General features: G+C 40.1%; 1 protein-coding gene across 3 annotated transcripts in view; it reads right to left on the minus strand.

Moving 5' to 3' along the window:
* Positions 1–20,823, minus strand: part of ME2 (malic enzyme 2) — a 54,002-nt gene extending 33,179 nt beyond the window's left edge. Inside the window, exons 1-3 of one of the 3 annotated variants that reach the window (XM_030335737.1) lie at positions 20,311–20,823; positions 12,809–12,928; positions 2,319–2,452 (exon numbers count right to left, since the gene is read on the minus strand). In XM_030335737.1, the coding sequence (XP_030191597.1) occupies positions 2,319–2,452; positions 12,809–12,916 (242 nt within the window). In that variant the 5' untranslated portion in view covers positions 12,917–12,928; positions 20,311–20,823. Of the gene's footprint in view, positions 1–2,318; positions 2,453–10,896; positions 11,111–12,808; positions 12,929–16,900; positions 17,001–20,310 lie in introns of those variants that run through there. The other 2 variants (XM_030335738.1, XM_030335740.1) reach the window with 2 other exon arrangements.
* Between the last annotated feature and the right edge of the window lie 359 nt (positions 20,824–21,182).

A 21,182-nucleotide genomic window follows, 5' to 3' on the forward strand; every position in this document is an offset into this window, starting at 1 on the left:
TTAAAGGGAAGGAGATTGCTCCTCAGTCCAAGGGAGAAAACAGACAAGACTGAGTAGCTCTGTGAAACAGACAGCAGAGACCTATCAGGCACTTGTGATTCACTTTCACCTCCATCTAAGTTTGGTCCCTCCTCTGAGTGCTCCATGCTGGATCTTGTCCTCACCTAGGACTACTACAGCTCAGAAATTCTGATTACCACTAAGGCAACCCTCTCCCCTGTGGCTAGCTATCTATTGCCCCCACTTTCCAGTTCTTTGAGAGATCTCTGGCTCCTGGATCCCTCTGTTTTCTCCCGCTCTATTAGCTCCTCCTTGGCTCCTCTTCTTTCCCCACTCTGGATCCCATGATCAAGCCTCTCACTCTGAACAAATCTTCACCATTTTGGAACACCCCTGTACCTTTATCACTGCACTCCCCTTCCACAGTGTCTGTCTTTTCCAGCCATGGACTCCCTGAAGGAAAGGGTGGAATTTCTCATTCCTGTAGTTCTAGAGCTTAAAACAATGCCTGACACATAACAGCCCTGAATGAATACTAGCTGAATAAATTAATGTAGCATCTTTGCCAGCCCAGCAAACCCCAAACCTGAATTAAGTTACATTTCACCTTTTCCATGTAAAAATAACATTGCTGGGCAGAATGACATCAATACAAACAAGATTAAGCCACTAAGTCTTCAGGGCTTTCCCATCCCTTTAATCTGTCCTTGTTCAGCTACACTCTTTGGCTAAATGGCTATTCTAAACATTTATCACTTTCCTCACCAATTCTATTCAACCTTGGCCCTTTTAAATCTTAGCCACAACCTCCATATTTGACATCATAGAGAAAATCAAGGTCAACAAGGCAGGATGAGATCTCACAACCTCTGTCCTACCACCTGCATAGCTTATCTGTATTGTACCTGTATTTATCTTTGCTCTTGCCCCAGAAAATGACCTGTTCTTTTTTCTTGTTCAAGGCCAGCCTCTACCTCTGCCCTTGACCCTACACCCTCTACCTCTGCACTCAACCCACTGTTCTCTTTGTACTTGACCCTATTCCCTCTACCTCTGTACTTTTCTTGTGCAAGGTCAGCCTCCACCTCTGTCCTCGACCTTATGCCTTCTACCTCTGCACTCAGTCCCATGCTCTCCATCTTTGCACTTGACTCTATGCCCCTTTCAGTTCTCTGGGATCTTGTTCTATCAATTACCCTTTCTTCTGGGCTCATTCCTCACAGCGTGAGCACCTTCAACTTCCTTCTAGCTTGAAATATACCTGCTTAACCCCAAGTCCTGCTTTACTTACTGGTGAGAAACCACTCTCACCAGTCATCAAACAATAATCTCCTGTACTTAACAAACCCAGAAGATATTTTTAATTCAACATTCAGACTGATCCCTCTACCCATAATATTTTGCCCTTCTTTCTCATTTTGCCTGCCACGTGTAATATACTGTTTAAAACACAGCTCAGGAATCACTTCCTCCAGAAAACTTTAATGGATTCCCCAAATCCAGCTAGGAGTCCCTATTTTGTGCTTTCACAATGTTCTCTGCATGTACCTTTTTCTCACTGTCCTGCACACAGTAGTATAGAGTACAATGACCGTCACAGTATAATATCTATTGATGAGCTCCTAGAAGGCAGGGCTGTGTATTACTGGGGTGACAATACATTCTAGTTTTCCTGGGACAGTTTCAGTTACTCCTCTGGATTGGATGATATATTATATGGTCACCTACCTTTTACCTACTTTACACTCTCAGTGGCCAGTACCGTGGCAAACACAAAGTAGATGATTAATAAAAGTTGTTGAATAGAAAGGATACAAGTCAGATAACAGCTTTTGTTTCTAACATTCCATTCAAGTCTGAAATGCTCTGTGATTTTAAGCTTAAAAATAGATTTCTGCTAAATTTTACAATAGCAAACACAAACATTCAGTGAAATAAAGGAAACATAATCATTATAAAAATAATAGTTAACTGACTAAAATGCAAACTTCATCTTGAGACTACATATATTCCATATGCAATAATAACCATAATGCTCCCAATTTTTCTGATCAGGACATCAATAAAAAAGCCAAACATCTGAGGCACCTGGGTGGCTCAGTCAGTTAAGCATCCGACTTTGGCTCAGGTCATGATCTCACAGTTCGTGGGTTTGAGCCCCGCATCAGGCTCAGCACTGATGGTGTGGAACCTGCTTGGGATTCTCGCTCTCTCCTGGCTTTCTGCCCCTCCCCCACTTGTGCTTTCTCTCATAATAAAATAAACTTAAAACAATTATCTCCTTTAAAAAAAAAATGAAACATCTAATCAACTCTTACTTTTCCAAAGGACTATTCAATTTTTTCACGTTTTTATGAAATCGTAAAGCTTGAATATCTTGTGTCTCTATTTTGGGAGGTAGAAGTCCTTGGAGACCAAGCATTTGTCGTTCTTGTAATGTAAACGCCATTCCCTACAAAGGAGAAAAGGATTAAAAATTATTGCTTACTGAGGTTGCAATGGTGCTATCTATCCAACAAAATGTAATTTCAATGTAAATTTTTAAAAAATAAGTAAGATACCATTTTGCCCAGACTGTCATAAGTATTTAAGATTGATCATCTCTAGTATCAGTGAGGGTGTGGTAAAAGAGTTATTCTCACATACCATTGCTAGAAATGTAAACAGGTTTAAGCTTTTTAGAAGACAACTTAAAAACATTCTTAAATTTTAATGCACATACTCTACAAGAGAGCAATTCTACTTCTAGACAGCCATCGTAGAGAAATAGTCATACATAAAGAGACATATAAAAAAGATTAGTTATAGTACTGTTTCTAGTTCTCTTGACTATTACAAACTAACTAAAAGCCCATGAATTATGGAACGGTTAAGGAACTTATGGTATTTCCTGGTGTGGAAAACACAGATCTCCAATTATGTAGTACAAGTATCTCCCAGACCCAGAGTTAAGAAAAAAAAAAGCAAGTTTCAAATCAAACACATTTACTGTTAACTGTTATATTCAGAAACCCCCCATAAAATAAATCATATACACAGATCCATACATACATTAGAAATGAAATTAACAGAATACAGCTTAAAAGAACACAAACCAAACTGATAACAGAAGCTCCTTCCACTAGAAAGCAGTGAGGCTGAGTTGACAAAGAGCAAGCAGGGAATGATACTTAGGAAAAAATTAACCTATGTCATATGAAAATCTTTTTCAATTTCTGATATTCAGCTGTGTGTTAACTTCTTTTTATCAAAGTGATGTCTATAAAAACGCCAGAGTAAGGACTTCCAAAAATCTTTTCCTCCATAAAAGCAACAAGAATACTGGCCAAATGACCAGAATAAACTTTTTCAGAATTCTGGAAACTAACCAAAGGCCTCAGCAATCAGGGAACATTTTATTCAAGAGAAGCAGCTGAATTTTCATAAGAAAAGCAGGATTCGGGGCGCCTGGGTGGCGCAGTCGGTTAAGCGTCCGACTTCAGCCAGGTCACGATCTCGCGGTCCGTGAGTTCGAGCCCCGCGTCAGGCTCTGGGCTGATGGCTCAGAGCCTGGAGCCTGTTTCCGATTCTGTGTCTCCCTCTCTCTCTGCCCCTCCCCCGTTCATGCTGTCTCTCTCTGTCCCAAAAATAAATAAATGTTGAAAAAAAAAAAATTTAAAAAAAGAAAAGCAGGATTCATGACATTTTTATTTGCCTTATTCCTATGTTTCCCTCCCCAGCTCCACAGAAGCCTAGAAAACAGCAATCACTATGAAATAATCGCTTTGAAAAATAGAGTCTAGCGGTTGGAGATTTTTCTACAGCCCCATCCCCAGGAAAGCTGCCATTATTTCAGTGGAAGACCCCACTTGCAAATCTGTCTTTATTTAACCTTATATGGAGCTCACCCAGTGTGAACAGCTTTTTCTCCAGAAGAGTGTCCTGAAAACAATCTGAGGCAATTATTTAACATGGCGGCTGCCTAAGGCAGTAGATAACAGCTGAGGAAACAACAGGCTAACCAAAAAACTGAAAAGGAGAAGCTGAAGAACAAAATGTCCATGGGGTGGGAGTGGGGGCAGTGGTTGAAAAGCTTGACATATTCCTAAGAATCTAGAAGGTCATCATGCACAAACTGTAGGCAAGTCCAGGAAGGATCTGAGAAGGCCCTTAGCTCCCATCTCTGGCTAACCTGGAGGCTCCATGTAAGCAGGAAATAAAGGCTAATGTGTAGTTGTAACCTGCCTGAACAGTAAAGACACACTCCAACATGTACACTGAGCCCTTAGGTATTTAAGTCTCTGTCTAATCATGAGCTGACTACTTAGCTAATGATGCAGACTTTAGTGGGCCTAACAAACAAGAATAAGGACTTTAAAGAAGTAGTTCAATTATATTTCACACGCAGAAAAAAAATTAGTTCAGAAATGTCACTAAATAGACAACAGCAACATAACAAGCCCTGGGAGGAATATCTGGTTTCCAGAGCAGCCACATTCTTTAATATGTCCAGTTTTCAACAAAAATTATAAGGCATACACAAAGACAAAGTCTGGCTCATACACAGGAAAAAGGGTACCTAATAGAAACTGTCCCTGAGGAAGCTCAAACATTGTACTAGTTAAACAAAGACTCTAGTTATTTTGAATATATTCAAAGAACTAAAGGACACCACATCTAAAGAAGTAAAGGGAAGTAAGAGAATGATACCTCACTAACTACAGAATATCACTGAAAAAATAGAAACTATAAAAAAGAACCAAACATAGAAGTTCTGGAATTGGAAGTACAATAACTAAAATAAAGTTTAGAGGGGTTAAGCAGCAGATTTGAGCAGGTGGAAGAAAGAATCAGTCAACTTATAGATAAGTCAATTGAGATTCTCTAGTTGAGAAACAAAGAAAAATCAATGAGTAAATATGAACAGAGCTTCAGAGACTGGTGGGACACTATTAAGTGTGCCAACATATGCATAACAGGAGTCCCAGAAGGCAAGGAAAGAAAAGGACAAAAGGATATTTGAAGAAATAATGGCCAAAAGCTTCTCAAATTTGATGAGAAACACGAACCCTAGAAGAAACACATATCCTAGAAACTCAACAGCTCCAATCAGAAAAAACTCAAAGAGATCTATACCTAGCCACACATATTCAAACTGTTGAAAGACAAGGACAAAAGAAGAAACTTGAAAGCACAGAGAAGTGACTCATCATGTACAGGGGATCCTTAAAAAGAGGAACAGCTAATTTCTTATCAGAATCCACAGAGGCCATAAGGCAGTAGGATGACATATTCAAAGTGCTGAAAGAAAAAATACAAAACAAAAACGTGTCAACCAAGAATTTCTAAGTCTTTACAAAATTATCCAAAACTGAAGGAAAAATTAAGATATTTTCAAATAAAAATAGAGAACTCATTGCTAGCAGGCCTGTCTCACAAGAAATACCAAAGACAGTCCTTTAAGCTAAAATGAAGACACTAGACAGTAACTTAAATCTACTTGAAGAAATAAGGAACATGGGTAAGATAATCATACAGGTAAATATAAAAGTCAACATAGGGGCTCCTGGGTGGCTCAGTCAGTTGACCATCCAACTCTTGATTTCGGTTCAGGTCCTGATCTCATGGTCGTGGGACTGAGCCCCACACTGGGCTCTGCACTGAACTTGGAGCCTGCTTAGGACTCTCTCTCTCTCTCTCTCTCTCTCTCTCTCTCCCTCTCTGCCCCTCTTCCTCGTGCTCTCTAAAATAAAATTTTAAAAATGTTTTAAAAAAAGAAATAAATATAAATCTGTATTGATGATCACACAATGCATAAGCACATGCTTTGTATGACAAACCAGCACTGAAGGAAAGGACAGAACTATACAGCAACAGCTTTTGTGTACTATTAAAATTAAGTTGGAATCAAACTGAACTAAGTTGTTATAAAGATGATAATTGTGATCCCCAGGGCAAACCACTAAGAAAACAACTCAGGAAAAGGCAGTAGAAGAAATGACAAGGGAATTAGATTGGTATACTTGAAAATATCAATTTACCACAAAGGAAGGGAACAATGGCAGAATAGAGGAACAAAAAAGACATTTAGAAAACAAATAGCAAAATGGCAGACTAAACTGTATCTTATCAACCATCAGATAATGTAAATGGATTAAAATCTACAATAAAAAGGCAGGGATTGGCAACTTTATGCTGTCTATAGCAAAAATACAATTAGGTAGAAAGTAAAAAGATGGAACACGATATACCATGTAAACAATAACCCAAACAGATTTTGAAATAAACACTGTTACTAGAGAAGGACATTTTATAATGACAAAAGGGTCAATCCATTAAGAAGATATAACAATTACAAACATATATACATTTGTAAAAGAGGTCCAGAATACTTGAAGGAAAAACTGACAGGATCCAAGGAAGAAAGACAAGTTGGAGACTTTAATACCTCGCTTCCAATAATGGAGAAAACACCTACACAGAAAATCGGCCAAGAAAATATAAGACCTGAATAACACTATAAAGCAACTAGACCTGACAGATATGTATGGAACCCTCCACACAACAGCAGCAAGATACACATTCTTCAAAACAAGTGCACATGGAATATTCTCCAGGACTGTATGTTAAACTATAAGTCTCCATAAATTTTAAAGGATTTATGAAATCATCCAAAGTCTGATCTCCAACCATAATGCAATGAGATTAAAAATCAATAATAAAAGGAAATTTGGGGAATTCACAAATATTTGGATTTTAAACAACAAACTCATAAATGACTAACTGATCAAAGAAGAAATCACAAAGGAAATTAGAAGATATTCTGAGATGAATTAGAACACATATACCAAAGCAAACCAAACAACCACACACACCAAAACTTAGGACTTAGGGAATGCAGCAAAAGCAATGTTTAGAGGGAAATTTAGAGCTGTAAACACCCACATTAAAAAGGCAGAAAGATCTCAAATCCATCATCTAAGCTTCTACCTTAAGAAACTAGGGGGGAGAGAAAGAGCAAACTAAACCTGAAGCAAGGAGGAAGGAAGTATTAAAGATTAGAGCAAAAATAAGTGAAATAGAAAGTAGAAAAAACAACTGGAAAAATAAATCAGTTAACCCAAAGGTTGGCTCTTTAAAAAGATCTATAAAACTGACAAAGCTTCAGCTATATTGGAAAAAGAGAAAAGGGAGAAGACTTAAATCACTAAATCCTTTGCAACTCGTGTTTCTCCTTATAAGATTTCACCTAAGGCTGGGAAATATAAAAGATGTAAAACCCAAACTATCACTCTTACTTTCTTTTCCAACTCTAGTACAAGACAAAAGTGGTGGGGCGCCTGGGTGGCGCAGTCGGTTAAGCGTCCGACTTCAGCCAGGTCACGATCTCGCGGTCCGTGAGTTCGAGCCCCGCGTCGGGCTCTGGGCTGATGGCTCAGAGCCTGGAGCCTGTTTCCGATTCTGTGTCTCCCTCTCTCTCTGCCCCTCCCCGTTCATGCTCTGTCTCTCTCTGTCCCAAAAATAAATAAACGTTCAAAAAAAAAGAAAATTAAAAAAAAAAAAAGACAAAAGTGGAAAAGCTAAACTTTATTTTGAAAATTATTTATTTATTTAAGTAAGTAATCTGCACCCAGCATGAAGCTCGAACTCATGATCCCAAGATCAAGAGTCACATGCTCCACCGACTGAGCCAGCTAGTCGGCTCCCCTAAACTTTAGCCGACCCTAAACTTTAGATTTAAATGAATTAATGAGTTCACTTAAAAGTGCCTATCCTGGGGCGCCTGGGTGGCGCAGTCGGTTAAGCGTCCGACTTCAGCCAGGTCACGATCTCGCGGTCTGTGAGTTCGAGCCCCGCGTCAGGTTCTGGGCTGATGGCTCAGAGCCTGGAGCCTGTTTCCGATTCTGTGTCTCCCTCTCTCTCTGCCCCTCCCCCATTCATGCTCTGTCTCTCTCTGTCCCAAAAATAAATAAAACGTTGAAAAAAAAAAAGTGCCTATCCTAGTGCCAAAGACAAATGAGTTGGCTATACAAGGTGTCGCTGCCTATCTCCTATCTAGGTTTAAGGGACACTCAAAAGCATTTTATTTATAATGCAAGGTCGAAGTTAAAATGATTTAAAACATTTTTATATGTTGAGTATTTACGTTAATAGTTGATCAAATGCCTAAATTTTCTAGCCTGGTATTAATAAGTGAAGCAAGTCTGCAAAGATGACATTAGCTTAAAATGAATGCCTTGATTAGTTCTTTAACAGTCAGCCTCTCCCTCTCCATTCCTCAATGCCACCTGTTCCACCAAGTCTGCCCTTTTCTCATCTATGCAACAGCAATACCCTGCCAATTAACACAGTAGAAGTGTACCTCCTTTGACCAATCCTGAAAGATCCCCTGAGCTTTTTCCTTTAGACACACCTAGTTTTCTCACATAAGTCAATATTGATAAAAATCTGTTAACTAGACTTGAGTGTTGCAAGTAAACACTGGGGAGACATAAAAGGCCCCTTCTATATCTTTCCTTCCAAATACAATCAGAATAATCTGCTAGGGATTAGGAAATTACCAAATACCTACTTATAAAACTGATAACTAGTAACTAATGATTCATAATGTCAAAATTGAAAATTATATTCAATAATAGGGTCATGGCTAACTAAATTACAAAACATCCCCTGGAGGGGGTAACTCACACTTATAAAGCATTTACAGTGCCTAAAGTAGCTTTAGAATTTTCCTTTTTCTCCACAGCAGTCTAGATAAAGAAACTGTAGGTATAACCTTACACCGAAGGTAACACAGCATGTAAGAGTCAAGGGGGTCTCTCTTTAGTCTTAATGATTCCAAATCTATCTACTAAATTATGATGCAGCCATATATAAAAGGCTTACGAAGCATCATGGAGATTATTTATAATACACTCTTCCCAGTAGTAAAATGGCATACAAAATTGTATACTACAATCTTAAAGGTAAATATACTTTTAAGGGGATATGGCAAAATAAAAACAGATGATGTACTGGGGTAGTAAGAATGCAATTTTTCATTAGTCATAATATGATTATTATTTACACAAACAATAAAAATTTGAATTACTTTACCTATTAGACATATAGCCAGGGGAAGTTAAAATAAAAACAAACAAAAACCCTCACAGAACTAATAACCATAAAGCCAGAGCTCCAGGTACAAAACTGGGAAGTGCAAACTTCCTACAACAAAGGATACAGAGATGAGTTTCAAAAAATTATCTAGAAAGTTAGCCAATCAGTCAGTTAAGCATCTGACTCTTGCTTTTGGCTCAGATCATGAATTTGCAGTCTCTGGAATGAGCCGCCTGTCAGGCTCTGAGCTCACAGCATGAAATCTGCTTGGGATTCTCTCTCCTTCTCCCTCTGCCCCTCCCCTGCTTGTGAATCTCTCTCTCTCTCTCTCAAGTAAAATTTAAAAAATAAATAAGTAAATAAATAGCCAAATGAACATGAGGACGGAAGGAGACATCCAATCTTAAACTTGCACAACCTTTTGAACGTTTCAGGATATTGAACCAGCCCTGCATCCCAGGTATAAATCCCACTTGGTCATGGTGAAAAAAATTTGTAATGCTTTCTGAACATTTCAAAATGCTATATTACCTAATGATTTAAGGGTGAAGATTTGGGTCTGGAGAGGTTAAGTGAAGAGCCAAAGATTCATGGCTACCAAATTCAAATTAACACCTAAAGTCCTGCTTATAACCTAGCACAGTGACGTTCACTGTCCTTTAAAGTATAAGGACTTTGGGGCGCCCGGGTGGCGCAGTTGGTTGGGCTTCCAACTTCAGCTCAGGTCATGATCTCATGGCTTGTGAGTTCAAGCCCCACGTCGGGCTCTGCGCTGACAGCTCAGAGCCTGGAGCCTGCTTCCGATTCTGTGTCTCCCTCTTTCTCTCTACCCCTCCCCTGCTCATGCTCTGTCTCTCTCTTCTCAAAAATAAATAAAAACAGGGGCGCCTGGGTGGCGCAGTCGGTTAAGTGTCCGACTTCAGCCAGGTCACGATCTCGCAGTCCGTGAGTTCGAGCCCCGCGTCAGGCTCTGGGCTGATGGCTCAGAGCCTGGAGCCTGTTTCCGATTCTCTGTCTCCCTCTCTCTGCCCCTCCCCCGTTCATGCTCTGTCTCTCTCTGTCCCAAAAATAAATAAACGTTGAAATAAATAAATAAATAAATAAAACATAAAAAAATTGTTTTAAGTATAAGGACTTTAAAAAATTTCATAAAGAATTTCATATTCATACCAGAATAGGCAAATCTATAGGAAGAGAAAACAGATTAGTGGCTGCCGGGGCTGAGGAGGGGAAAGGGGAAATGGGGAGTGACTGCTGAATGGGTTCTGGGTTTCCATTTCCGGTGAAGGATGCATGACTCTGAACGTACTTAATGTGACTGACCTGTCAATTTTAAATGGTTAAAACTGTAAATTGTATACTATTTACCACAATGAAAAAGTCTTACAGACATAATAACAGGTATGCTTTTAGTAGACAGTGATTCCAGACATCTTAAAAGATTACAATCTTTTTTGATTTATTTTTTTAATTGTCCAATTCATTCTTTCAATTTCTGGGATGTGTTTTTTTTTTTTTTTTTTAAGTTTATTTATTTATTTTGAGAGAGAGAGAGAGATAGAGACAGAAAGAGAGAGAGAATTCAAAGCAGGCTCTGGACTTAGTGCAGGGCCCAATGCAGGATTCAAACCCATGAACCCTGATTTTGTGACCTGAGCTGAAGTTTGATGGTTAACTGAGTCACTCAGGCGCCCCGCTGGGATGTGTTAAAAGATTACAATCTTAAAAGAATTCAGTACTGCCTTATATTACTATTTTATTAATCGCAGCAGCAACATACTCTTAAGACGTTTAGTCTACAATGTTTGAAGCACATACCTGATTTCTTTTAAGTCCCCAAGGACTTCATGACCCTCAAATTGGGAATCACAGTCTATGTTCCTTCTTAAACACGCACGACAAAATAACTCTTACTGATGCTTACAGGGCTTCCAAAAGTGATCTTTCAATGAGATAACCATACAGATGCTATCCAACCTTAGAGATTTCAGAGGGCCAGAGCATTAGATTTTATTTTCTGTACAGAAGTACTGTAATGCATTTTAGACTACCCTCCTCCTTAAAATTAATTTGCCACTTAATGTATTTTATAAATTTCTTATAATCTCCTCACAGTACATTTTAAATAGTTTCTGTAAGGATAAAAATAAAATAAAACCAACATACTTAGCAACTGTTTACTGTATTCATGGCATTGTAAAAAATTTAAGAAATTTTGAATGGTCCCTATCCCCAAAGGAACCTGAAATATAGTTAGGAATATAAATTCATGAAAACGCAACTACCATCAACTACTTCAAGGACAGCTTAAGAGATGAAAGGAAGCACACAGCAACATATATTGATTACTTGCCACAGGAACAGGAAGATAAAAACCGCTACAGGGTTTCAGAGAAAGGAGAGATTATTCCAGTCTATGGTGGTATGAAAAGGCTCTACAGGAGAACTGGATTTGAGTGAGTTGCATCTTGGAGAGCAAGCAAGATTTGGGGAAGTGAGGCAAAAAAAAAAAAAAGAGAGAATCAGAACATCCCTCACTAAGCTTCATTTAATTCACCACTGCCTACAGAATTCTCATTTCTGTGCAAGGTACCAAAAATGCAAAGATAAGGCGCTCTGCGTGACCCTTGATCAAACTTCCTCTTGCAGGCCTGAAATCCTTCAAAACATATACTGTACAATTAATTATGCCCAACCCCCACCAGAGGAAATAAACAGGACTGGCAAATTTCTGATGACCATTGTTTTAAAATAAATCACAACTTAATCTGCATGCACCCTTCCCAAGAGGTAACTCTCCATATTACAATAAATCCAATGTATCCTCTTACAAGCTTTCTGTAAGAAATCTTTTTTCAGAACTATGTGTATCTCCTAATTAATATCACCACTAAAAAATAGAGAGGGACTTGCCCACTGAACACACTTTGGGTACAGAATTAAGGCAAGACTAGGTATCAATAATGCCTGCCACTTCTGCCCCAAGAGTTGTAAAGAGGGTCAGAAGTCTCCCCACTTTGAAGTAGCACTATGAGGGGCGCCTGGGTGGCGCAGTCGGTTAAGCGTCCGACTTCAGCCAGGTCACGATCTCACGGTCCGTGAGCTCGAGCCCCGCGTCAGGCTCTGGGCTGACGGCTCAGAGCCTGGAGCCTGCTTCGGATTCTGTGTCTCCCTCTCTCTCTGCCCCTCCCCCGTTCATGCTCTGTCTCTCTCTGTCCCAAAAATAAATAAACGTTGAAGTAGCACTATGAGATTACTGGGCAAAAGCACTCGTACACAATGATTTGTGTCCAAAAAGCTGGTTGGAGGTACGGTAGGGGTAGACATTAGATGAAATTTTATTTTACAATTTTGACTCCATCTTCCAAGGGCTCAATTAGATTGGTCCAGGGTAAGTACCTGATTTGAGCTGGGTAAATCTAAATATCCCACCCTGGCTAAAAATCCTGGCTACCTGCTATTCTAGGGATTTTTTTGAGCTGAAACTAAGAAATAAAGTCAATCTTTTTCTGGTGGTAGAAGTTGTGAGGGGTGAAACTGGGAGCCATAATGCAGCCACGATTCTTGCCACATGGAGAAAAGGGAAAAGTCATGCAGAAAAAGCAAATACCTCTGAATACTTTTAGGATAAAGCTACAAAATACGAAAAGTTCATGCTTTATCAGTCTGAAATATATCAAACCTTTTCCAGGAAGAGAGAAAATGTGATGTTAGTATTAAAGTTACTAGCCTTGTTTGTTCTTGGGTTCAACATGAGTGGCTTGCCTTTCTCTTTTATGTGCAAATGACGACATGCCCGAGTACAAGGAGCAGCAACTACTCTGATCCGGGACAACATCTTTCCTTTCACCTGGGAAAAAAGCAGCAAATAAACTTTTCAGAGAACTGCATGCACATCAGGTATCAGTTTTCAAAAGCAGATATAGAAAGCCTAATTTTCCACACTTGATAAAGCTTTTTCAAAGTACATTTATGTTTCTACAGGTTGCAACGGTTGTAAAAGAGTAATAGTTGGGTGAAGACAAAGACTGACCCTGGTTACTCATCATTGCCATTTTGTATATATGGCACACTACAAAATGTGCTAAACACTTATTCTTTTTCTAATCTACCCAAGTGTGACAAGGAATGTATCTCCCATTTATGGGACCAAAAAATGGAGAGATTAAGAAACAAGGTAACATCTAGTAAACATGTAAATGGGTGTGGGAGTCTAGGCTGAAGGTGGAAAAGTTAAGTAACAGAAAAGCCTGGAGCGTAAACATTTAGAGGAAGAGAAGCTATTCAAATTCTTAACCTAGGGGCACCTGGGTGGCTCTGTCGGTTACGAGGCCTACTTCTGCTAGGCTCAGGTCGTGATCTTGCAGTACGTGAGTTTGAGCCCCTCCTCGGGCTCTGTGCTGAAACCTCAGAGCCTGGAGTCTGCTTCGGATTCTGTGCCTCCCTTTCTCTCTGCCCCTCCCCTGCTCACACACACTCTCTCTCTAAAAAATAAACATTTAAAAAAACAAAAAAAATAAACCAAAAAACAAACAAATTCTTAACCTAGATGTAGGACTTTAATGTACTAATATAATATTAGTATAATACTATACTTATTTTTATGTAATAATTATATATTATGTGTTATGGATTATGTAATGTACTAAATATTTTGTTTTCAAAAACCCTGTTATTTAACATAGAAAAACATGCAAATTGGCTAGAAAACAGGCTTTTACCCTTTCCTGTCCATCACAAACACATAAGAATTTTTCAAAATGGAAAATTCTACATAATACATTAAACATTAAATGATAGGAATGTAATAGATTCTTCTGCATATCAATTCTCCCACCAAAAATCAAGCTGCAATGCCCATGTATCGTAATTATTACAAATCATTGCAATGATCCCGCAATAAGCTCTTAGTGGAATTTGTAGTTTTTGACAAATCAAGGGTTTGTATGGGGGGTGCAGCAAACCGTTTATATTGGGATTATTTTTTTTTTTTATTTTTTTTTTTTTCTCAAAGTTTATTTATTTTTGGGACAGAGAGAGACAGAGCATGAACGGGGGAGGGGCAGAGAGAGAGGGAGACACAGAATCGGAAACAGGCTCCAGGCTCTGAACCATCCGCCCAGAGCCCGACGCGGGGCTCGAACTCACGGACCGCGAGATCGTGACCTGGCTGAAGTCGGACGCTTAACCGACTGCGCCACCCAGGCGCCCCTATTGGGATTATTTTTTAAGTGAAGTGAAATTCACATAACAAAACTTGCCATTTTCAAGTGAATAATTTGGAGGGATTTAGAAAAGCTATAATGTTGTGCAACCCCACATCTAGTTCCAAAATATCATCACTATCCCAGCAAAAAACACTGTACCCATTAAGCAGCTTTTCCCCTCCCCCAGTGCCCATAAACCACCAATCTGTTTACTGTCTTTATGGATTTACCTATTCTGGGTATTTCATATAAATGTAGTGTATAAGTACGGCCACAAAAACAAGAAATCTATATGATTGTAAGAACATCAAAAATCATGAGAGATGGGGATGGGGGGATGGGAGGATAGGACAGATGTTTAAAGGTACAAACCTGCAGTGAGAGCCTTAAGAGATAGTAACTCCTAGAGATCTAATACATGATATAGTGAATATAGACAACAATGCTGTATTATAATCATCAAACTTGCTAGGAGACTACATCTTAATTGTTTCAACCACCAAAGAGAAATGATATAACATTAAAAGCAATAAATATCACTACAATGGCAATCATACTACAATATATAAATATATCAAATTAACATGTTGTACATCTTAACTTTATACAGTGTTTTATGTCAAATATACTTCAATAATAATAGTAATAAAGAATTACAAGAGATATACAACAAAATAATTGGGCCACTTTAAAAAGTTAATGTCCTGAAAGACAAACACTAAGGAATTACTGCAATTTAAAGAAGACTAAACATATGACAACTAGATGCAAAACCTAAATCAAAAAAAAAAAATGCTATAAAGGACATTTATTGGGACAACTGGCAAAACTGAAACATGTACCATAGCTTACATAAAAGTTTTGTAAAATTTTAAATTTCCTGAATTTGATAACCATATGTAAGAGACACCTGTGTTTCAAAAACACACAGTGAACTATTAAGGGGCCAAGAAGTATGATGTATGCAACCAAAGCCTTTCAAGTTATTTCAAAATAAATTTTAAAGAGACAGAAATTGAAATGGTAGCATTGATCATGTGTTTGTGTGGCTCTTCCAGGAGAGACAGCATTATGTGTCACGATTAAAATTTTAGTACCAGAAGACTGAACTAGTATTTGCAGTATATTGGTGAGGTAGGCACATCTAAAATAATACGGAATACTTTTTACTTTAAATCAAAGAAAATCTGAAAAAAAAAAAAAAAAGCATTTTGTAATCAGCACTTGTTGTATAATATGAAATGTATTTGGTTTTTGTCCCCAGTTTCTGGAACAGAGTTCCTAAAAGTCTTTGGAATTTCCTGCATGATAGGAGTATTTTCTGTTATTCATAAGCCACCCATTTTGAGGTGACCCAGGGTGGACCACTACAAAGCCTCAGGGAAGAGCTGGTCACCAGAAACACCAAGCGATTAGAGAGCAGGAATTTTCAGCCCCACTCCGGAACCTCCAGAAAAGGGAAGTGGGCAGGGGCTAGAGACTCGTGAAGAAGGAGATCTGCCAAGCTTTCAGGTTGGTGAACACACCTAGGTGCTGGGGGTTGGCACACTCAGGGAAGGCAGGGAAGCCCTACATCCTCCCCCGACTCCCATCGATACCCAGTTCTACGGATCTCCTTCCACCTGTTCCTGAGTTGCATCCTTCTATAATAAACCGGTACAGGCAAGTAAAGTATCTCTCTGAGTTCAATGTGCCATTATAAAATCATCCAATTTGAGGAGGGGTTTGTGGGAAGCCTCAGTTTATAGGTCAGAAGTACAGGCCACAACCTGGACTTCCAATTGGCATCTGAAGTAGGGACATCTTTTGCGACTGAACTCTTAACCTGTGGGATGTGACGCTATCTGCATTTGGACAGCGTCAGAATGAGGTTAAATTAAAGGACACCCAGTCAGCATCTGCTGAGAACTGGTGAAGTGCTGGGTGTGGGGGGAAAAAAATCCCATGTTTGGTGGCCAGAAGAATTGAGTCTGCAAGTAAGGAGAATTAGTTTTTCCTTTCAGAAGTTAAGATCAGCACTCTAATACATGAAATCTACTTTCAACTCCTGGTTAAAGTTTTGCTATCAAACACTGAATTTAGTCTGTTTAATAAAGATAATACCACCTGTCAAATCTACCTTACAGATAATTTTGATGATCAAATGAGAGAATATATCCAAAAAATATATAGATGTTATATCACTTACTTTATTAGTAAGTGATAGTAAAATAAAATATAAAAGTAATTTTAACAGCGTCTTTAAAACAGCAGGCATGAGTAAAAAACAAACAAACTTAAGGGGAAAAAATTCTGCCAAAATTAGAACCAAGGACTAAGAGACAGGTAGCCTTAATATCATCTGGGGAGGCAACAAGATAAAATGTTACGTTACGCAGATGTGATACAAGGAGAGTGAAGTAAAAAAAGGAACCAAAAGGCAGGGCTTCCAATTTTTAATCAACATGCAAAATCAAGCTGCCTGCTTATGTGAGTTTCTGGGATACTGAGATACGCCTGTGGTTTCTCCCCTGGTGTGTCATTCACATGGCCTTGCCCTGGAACTTACTCTCTGCTGTTTACAAACTGGACTGGGACAGAAACTGCTAGGTCACTGGCTGCGGGAGACTACTCACCTTAGCCTCTTACTTGGGGTCAAAGGAAGCAATGCAAAGGAGACCGAAATTAGACAGAGGTCATGACTGGGGGCAACGAGGACAAGTTTTGTAGTCAGACCCAAGTCTGAATCTGGACTCGGCTCATCACCATTTTGCAATCAGTGGTGTCACCCAGGCATTCCCAAATGGTCTCTGAATTGGTGTTCATCTGGGACACGTTTTTCACGGGTCTGTGGCCAAATGAGAAAAATTGGGACAATGCAATATAGTCTTTCATAAAACAAAACTTATGGTCTTTGTTTTTGTGTTCTAATTACGATCTTCATACCTTTTTAGTGATAAAAAAAAAATGTCCTTTCTTTTATGAAAAGACGGGCATTGTAGACTGTGGTAGTTTTTAAAAAGGTCCTTAACCTTGACAGAATTAAAAGTTGGCAGTCTATGTCTGGTCCCAACTGTCCCCCTGTGCATGCTTGCCCAAGAAGTCCCAAAGTCTGGGAACCACCGCCTTACAAGTCTTACTTCTCTTATCAATGAACTAGCGGAGGGCAAACTCTATTGGGCAGAGCTGTGTGTAGTAATCAGGTATTTATAAAGTGTCAAGCAATTAGAGCTTTATCATCATTATTAAGAGCCTGACTACTTGACGTGAAGGTTTATTCAATAAAATCCATATCCAGGCAGGTCAGCAGTAGTCAAAGACAAGCTCTGGGTTCAATTACCAGATTTAAATCCAGGGTTGGCCAGTGCTAGCTCTGTGATTTTGAGTAAGTCTGTTGCAGTCTTCTCATCACTCAAGTGGGGATGAAAAACAACAGCACCTACTAAACAGTACCATTTTAAGATTTAAATTAGGTAATCCATGTAAGATGCTTATCACAGTGCCCTCCAAGTGCTTCAATGTTAGTTACCTAAGCACTATTAGTGGTAGTAAGAGACTAAGGTGGTCAGAAGGTGCCTCCCGAATGCCTGTGAGTTTCTGCATCAACATCTTCTGGTGTGAAATCCTTACTAAGAGGCTGTAAGGATGATCATGGTTAGCATTTATTTATACGACTTCAAATGAAATCTCTAGGTCAATAATGAGAATGTGGATGGCATACACGTCCAGGCAACATCAAATGTCATCCTAAACAACATCTACAGAATCAATATAGTATTTTTCATTACTTTTGAAATTTGTACACGTTGATCAACAGAAATGATATGCAGCCATACAATCAAAATGGTGACTTTAAAATAAAAGTTAACTTTTAATAAAATAGGTTTTTAGAAAATCATATGTTAGAGTGATTTTGACATTTAGTATGAATTTTGTCCTCCCTCTAAAATTAATCCTCAGTAAACTATTACAGGTTTCAACATTACTTGTTTTAAAATATTAAGTTTGTCAAAAAATTCACCAACATAAATTAGAATTTTAGTTTAACTTAACATAAATTTTAATATAGTTGAGAAGAGCTTATTTTTATAGGAAATTAAATATAGTTTATGGCATTATAGAAATTAATTTACAAAAGAAATTCTCAAATGGTAAATGAGTTTTTCTTTTATGAATTTTTTAACATGTTTTCATAACAAATGTATGAAAGAAAAAACATTACACATAAACACCTTCTAAGGGTGAAATCTGTAAACGCTTCTTTCTCAGGAATAACTACTGAGCAAGGGTATATTTAATTCTCAAGAGAATGAAAAACTTCTACAAAAGCATAGCCCAATATTCCCGATTAACCTATGATAAAGGTTATAGCAGCATATCTGGCTGTTATGCCTAACTTCTCATTAAGTCTTTATAACTACCATAAAAGAGTCAGATACAGGTTACAAGTCAGAGTTCAAACCTAATTAAAGGTTCAATATTAGAAGCCAAGAGTTAAACTGTTTTTTTCTATATTTCTGCAAACCATGTAACATAGTAACATGTAACTCAATTAGTTTTAGTAATTACACAGTAGATTCTATACTTATCTATATTTTGTATAACTACTAGAATTAGTGTATATATATATATATATATATATACACACACACACACACACACACACACACACACTCATACAATACAAGGGCAGCTGAGGAGGGGTAAATGTGGGCAACCATTTCTTCTCTAACTTCCAGAATGCCTGGAAACTAAAGAATAAATTTATGAGTGAAGAATAAATTTTAAAATTAAAATTCATGAGTACAACTTTGCAACTAGCTCAACAACATGAACGATGCTTAAGAAGCATACAAGGCAAGGTTAAGAGGGGGCTGGAGCTGTTATGGTAAATTGCCTGATTCTGCTTGAGTTCAAATCCAGGCTTTGCTACCTAAAACCCAGGATCTTGCGCAAGTTACTTAACCTTCTTAAGCCTGAGTTTATTCATTTGTAAAGGGGAAATAACAGTACCAACCTCAAAGTTATTTTGAAATGACTCACGTAGAGAGTAGTGTCCAGACCGTAACTGACAATCAATAGTGCTTCCATTGCTACCAATAGCAACACTAAAAGAAACAACAATGCTATTATTTTGCCAGAAGTGATTGCCACAAGCATCAGGAAGGTAAATCTGATAGGAGGTAACACTACGTTTTGTAAGGAAGCACTACTGTTAAGATTTTTATTTTGAAAAAAAAAAAGTATTGTTTTGATTATGCTTCTCATTAAAAGGCAACAAGCTTTCTGGAATTATTTTCGTAAGAAAGAAAGTCAATTCCAGGATCGAAAATGTAACACCACCACACAAGCAGAAGTGGTTACCACCAGCGTCAAAGGAACACCTGCCAGTCCTGGTCTACTTATGACATTTTGCCTGACAGAACTGTTCCAGTCTTAGAACTTTCTAGCTCCTAACAAACTTCCTTTAAAGCGAGGAACGAACTAACACACACACACACACACACACACACACACACGAACGAGCGCGCGCGCGCACACACACACACACACACACACACACACACACAGCGCCTAACTCCTGTCATTAATTCATCCCTGCAGAAAGACATTGGTAATAGGTGTCTAGCCACAAAATCGGGTGTTCAAAGGGCGCGGAAGGGAGCGATGCTCGGGTTCTGGAGGCCACAGGATCTCACTCCGGGGCGCGAAGGGGGCCACCCTGGGACCAGCGAGTCTAGAAACGGGGAAGTCGCGCCCCAAAACCGTGTCCGGTGAAGAGCCGCGGACGCTGGAACTCGGGACAGCTTCAACCTGACCACTCCCCCGCCCTCAGCCCCGACCCCAAGAACCCCTTCCCATTGCCTCGCCCCGCCCATCCGCTAAACGGGTCCATGCCGGCCGCACACACGGAAGCCGGCCGCAGGTCCGCAAACGGCTTCACTGGCCGGACAGGAGGAGGCCGGCGCCCGCTCCCCTCTAGGAACTCCCGCCCTGGCCCCGCAGTGCCAAGCCTCCCGCGACGGCGCGCCACGCGAAGCCTTACCCCAAGTCTCGCCCCGCGACAGGTGGTGCTGCCGGCGGAGAGGCCGCGGCCCTGCCGCCCACCCAGGCGATGCTCAGCTGCGGCCGAGTCTGGCCCTCCCCTTCCCGAGCTTCGCGGAGCCGGCGCTAGCTCAGGCTCTGACTGGCATGGGCGGCCAACAGCCGGCAAGGCAGCCTAAGTACGGCGGCGTAATGAGCAAGGGAGTCGGGAGGCCGGCTGGCGCGGCCTGGAGAGGAAACTGACGGGCGCGCGGACCAATGCGGAGGCAGAAAGCCGGCCCCAGAGGGCGGAGCTGTGGCTGAGGCTTCGCGGCCCGCGCGCCGGGGTTCCTTCCCCTGGGCGCTTTCCTCGGTCTGTTTCTTTGAGGTTTCTGTTTTGAGGCCGGGCGCGCACCCGTGTGCACTCGATCCCGAGGAATGCGAGAGGGGCGGTGTGGAGTAGGAGTCCGGAGATACAGGCGACGCCCGTCGTTCCACGAAAGGAACGGAGGCTGGTTTACGGCGGACCTCGCATCCCTGGGGCTGCGGGGATACTCGAGTTGATGGCTGCGCGGATACTCGAGTTGATGGCTGCGCGTTCGCGCGAGAAGAGGCTTTGCGCAGGCGCGGGCGGGCCGGGGGATGTCGGCGGGTACCAGTCTTCCCAGTCCCCAGGAGGCGAGAGAAAGGCTGGGAGTTTGGGTCCATCCTGAACAGCCCATGGAGGCAGGCAGAGGATGAAGGAGAGATTAAGAGCTGGATACAGGTCAGGAGACTGGAGAAGCAGAAGAAGGGGAACCCAGGAAATGCGAGGCCTCCGTACTTTAGGGGCGACTTCTGTTTCTGAGCTATTTTTGTGTCTCCTCGCTCTTTTGCAGAATTCTTTGCTGCTCT

The sequence above is a fragment of the Lynx canadensis genome, chromosome D3, assembly GCF_007474595.2.
Source record: "Lynx canadensis isolate LIC74 chromosome D3, mLynCan4.pri.v2, whole genome shotgun sequence".
NCBI lineage: Eukaryota > Metazoa > Chordata > Mammalia > Carnivora > Felidae > Lynx > Lynx canadensis.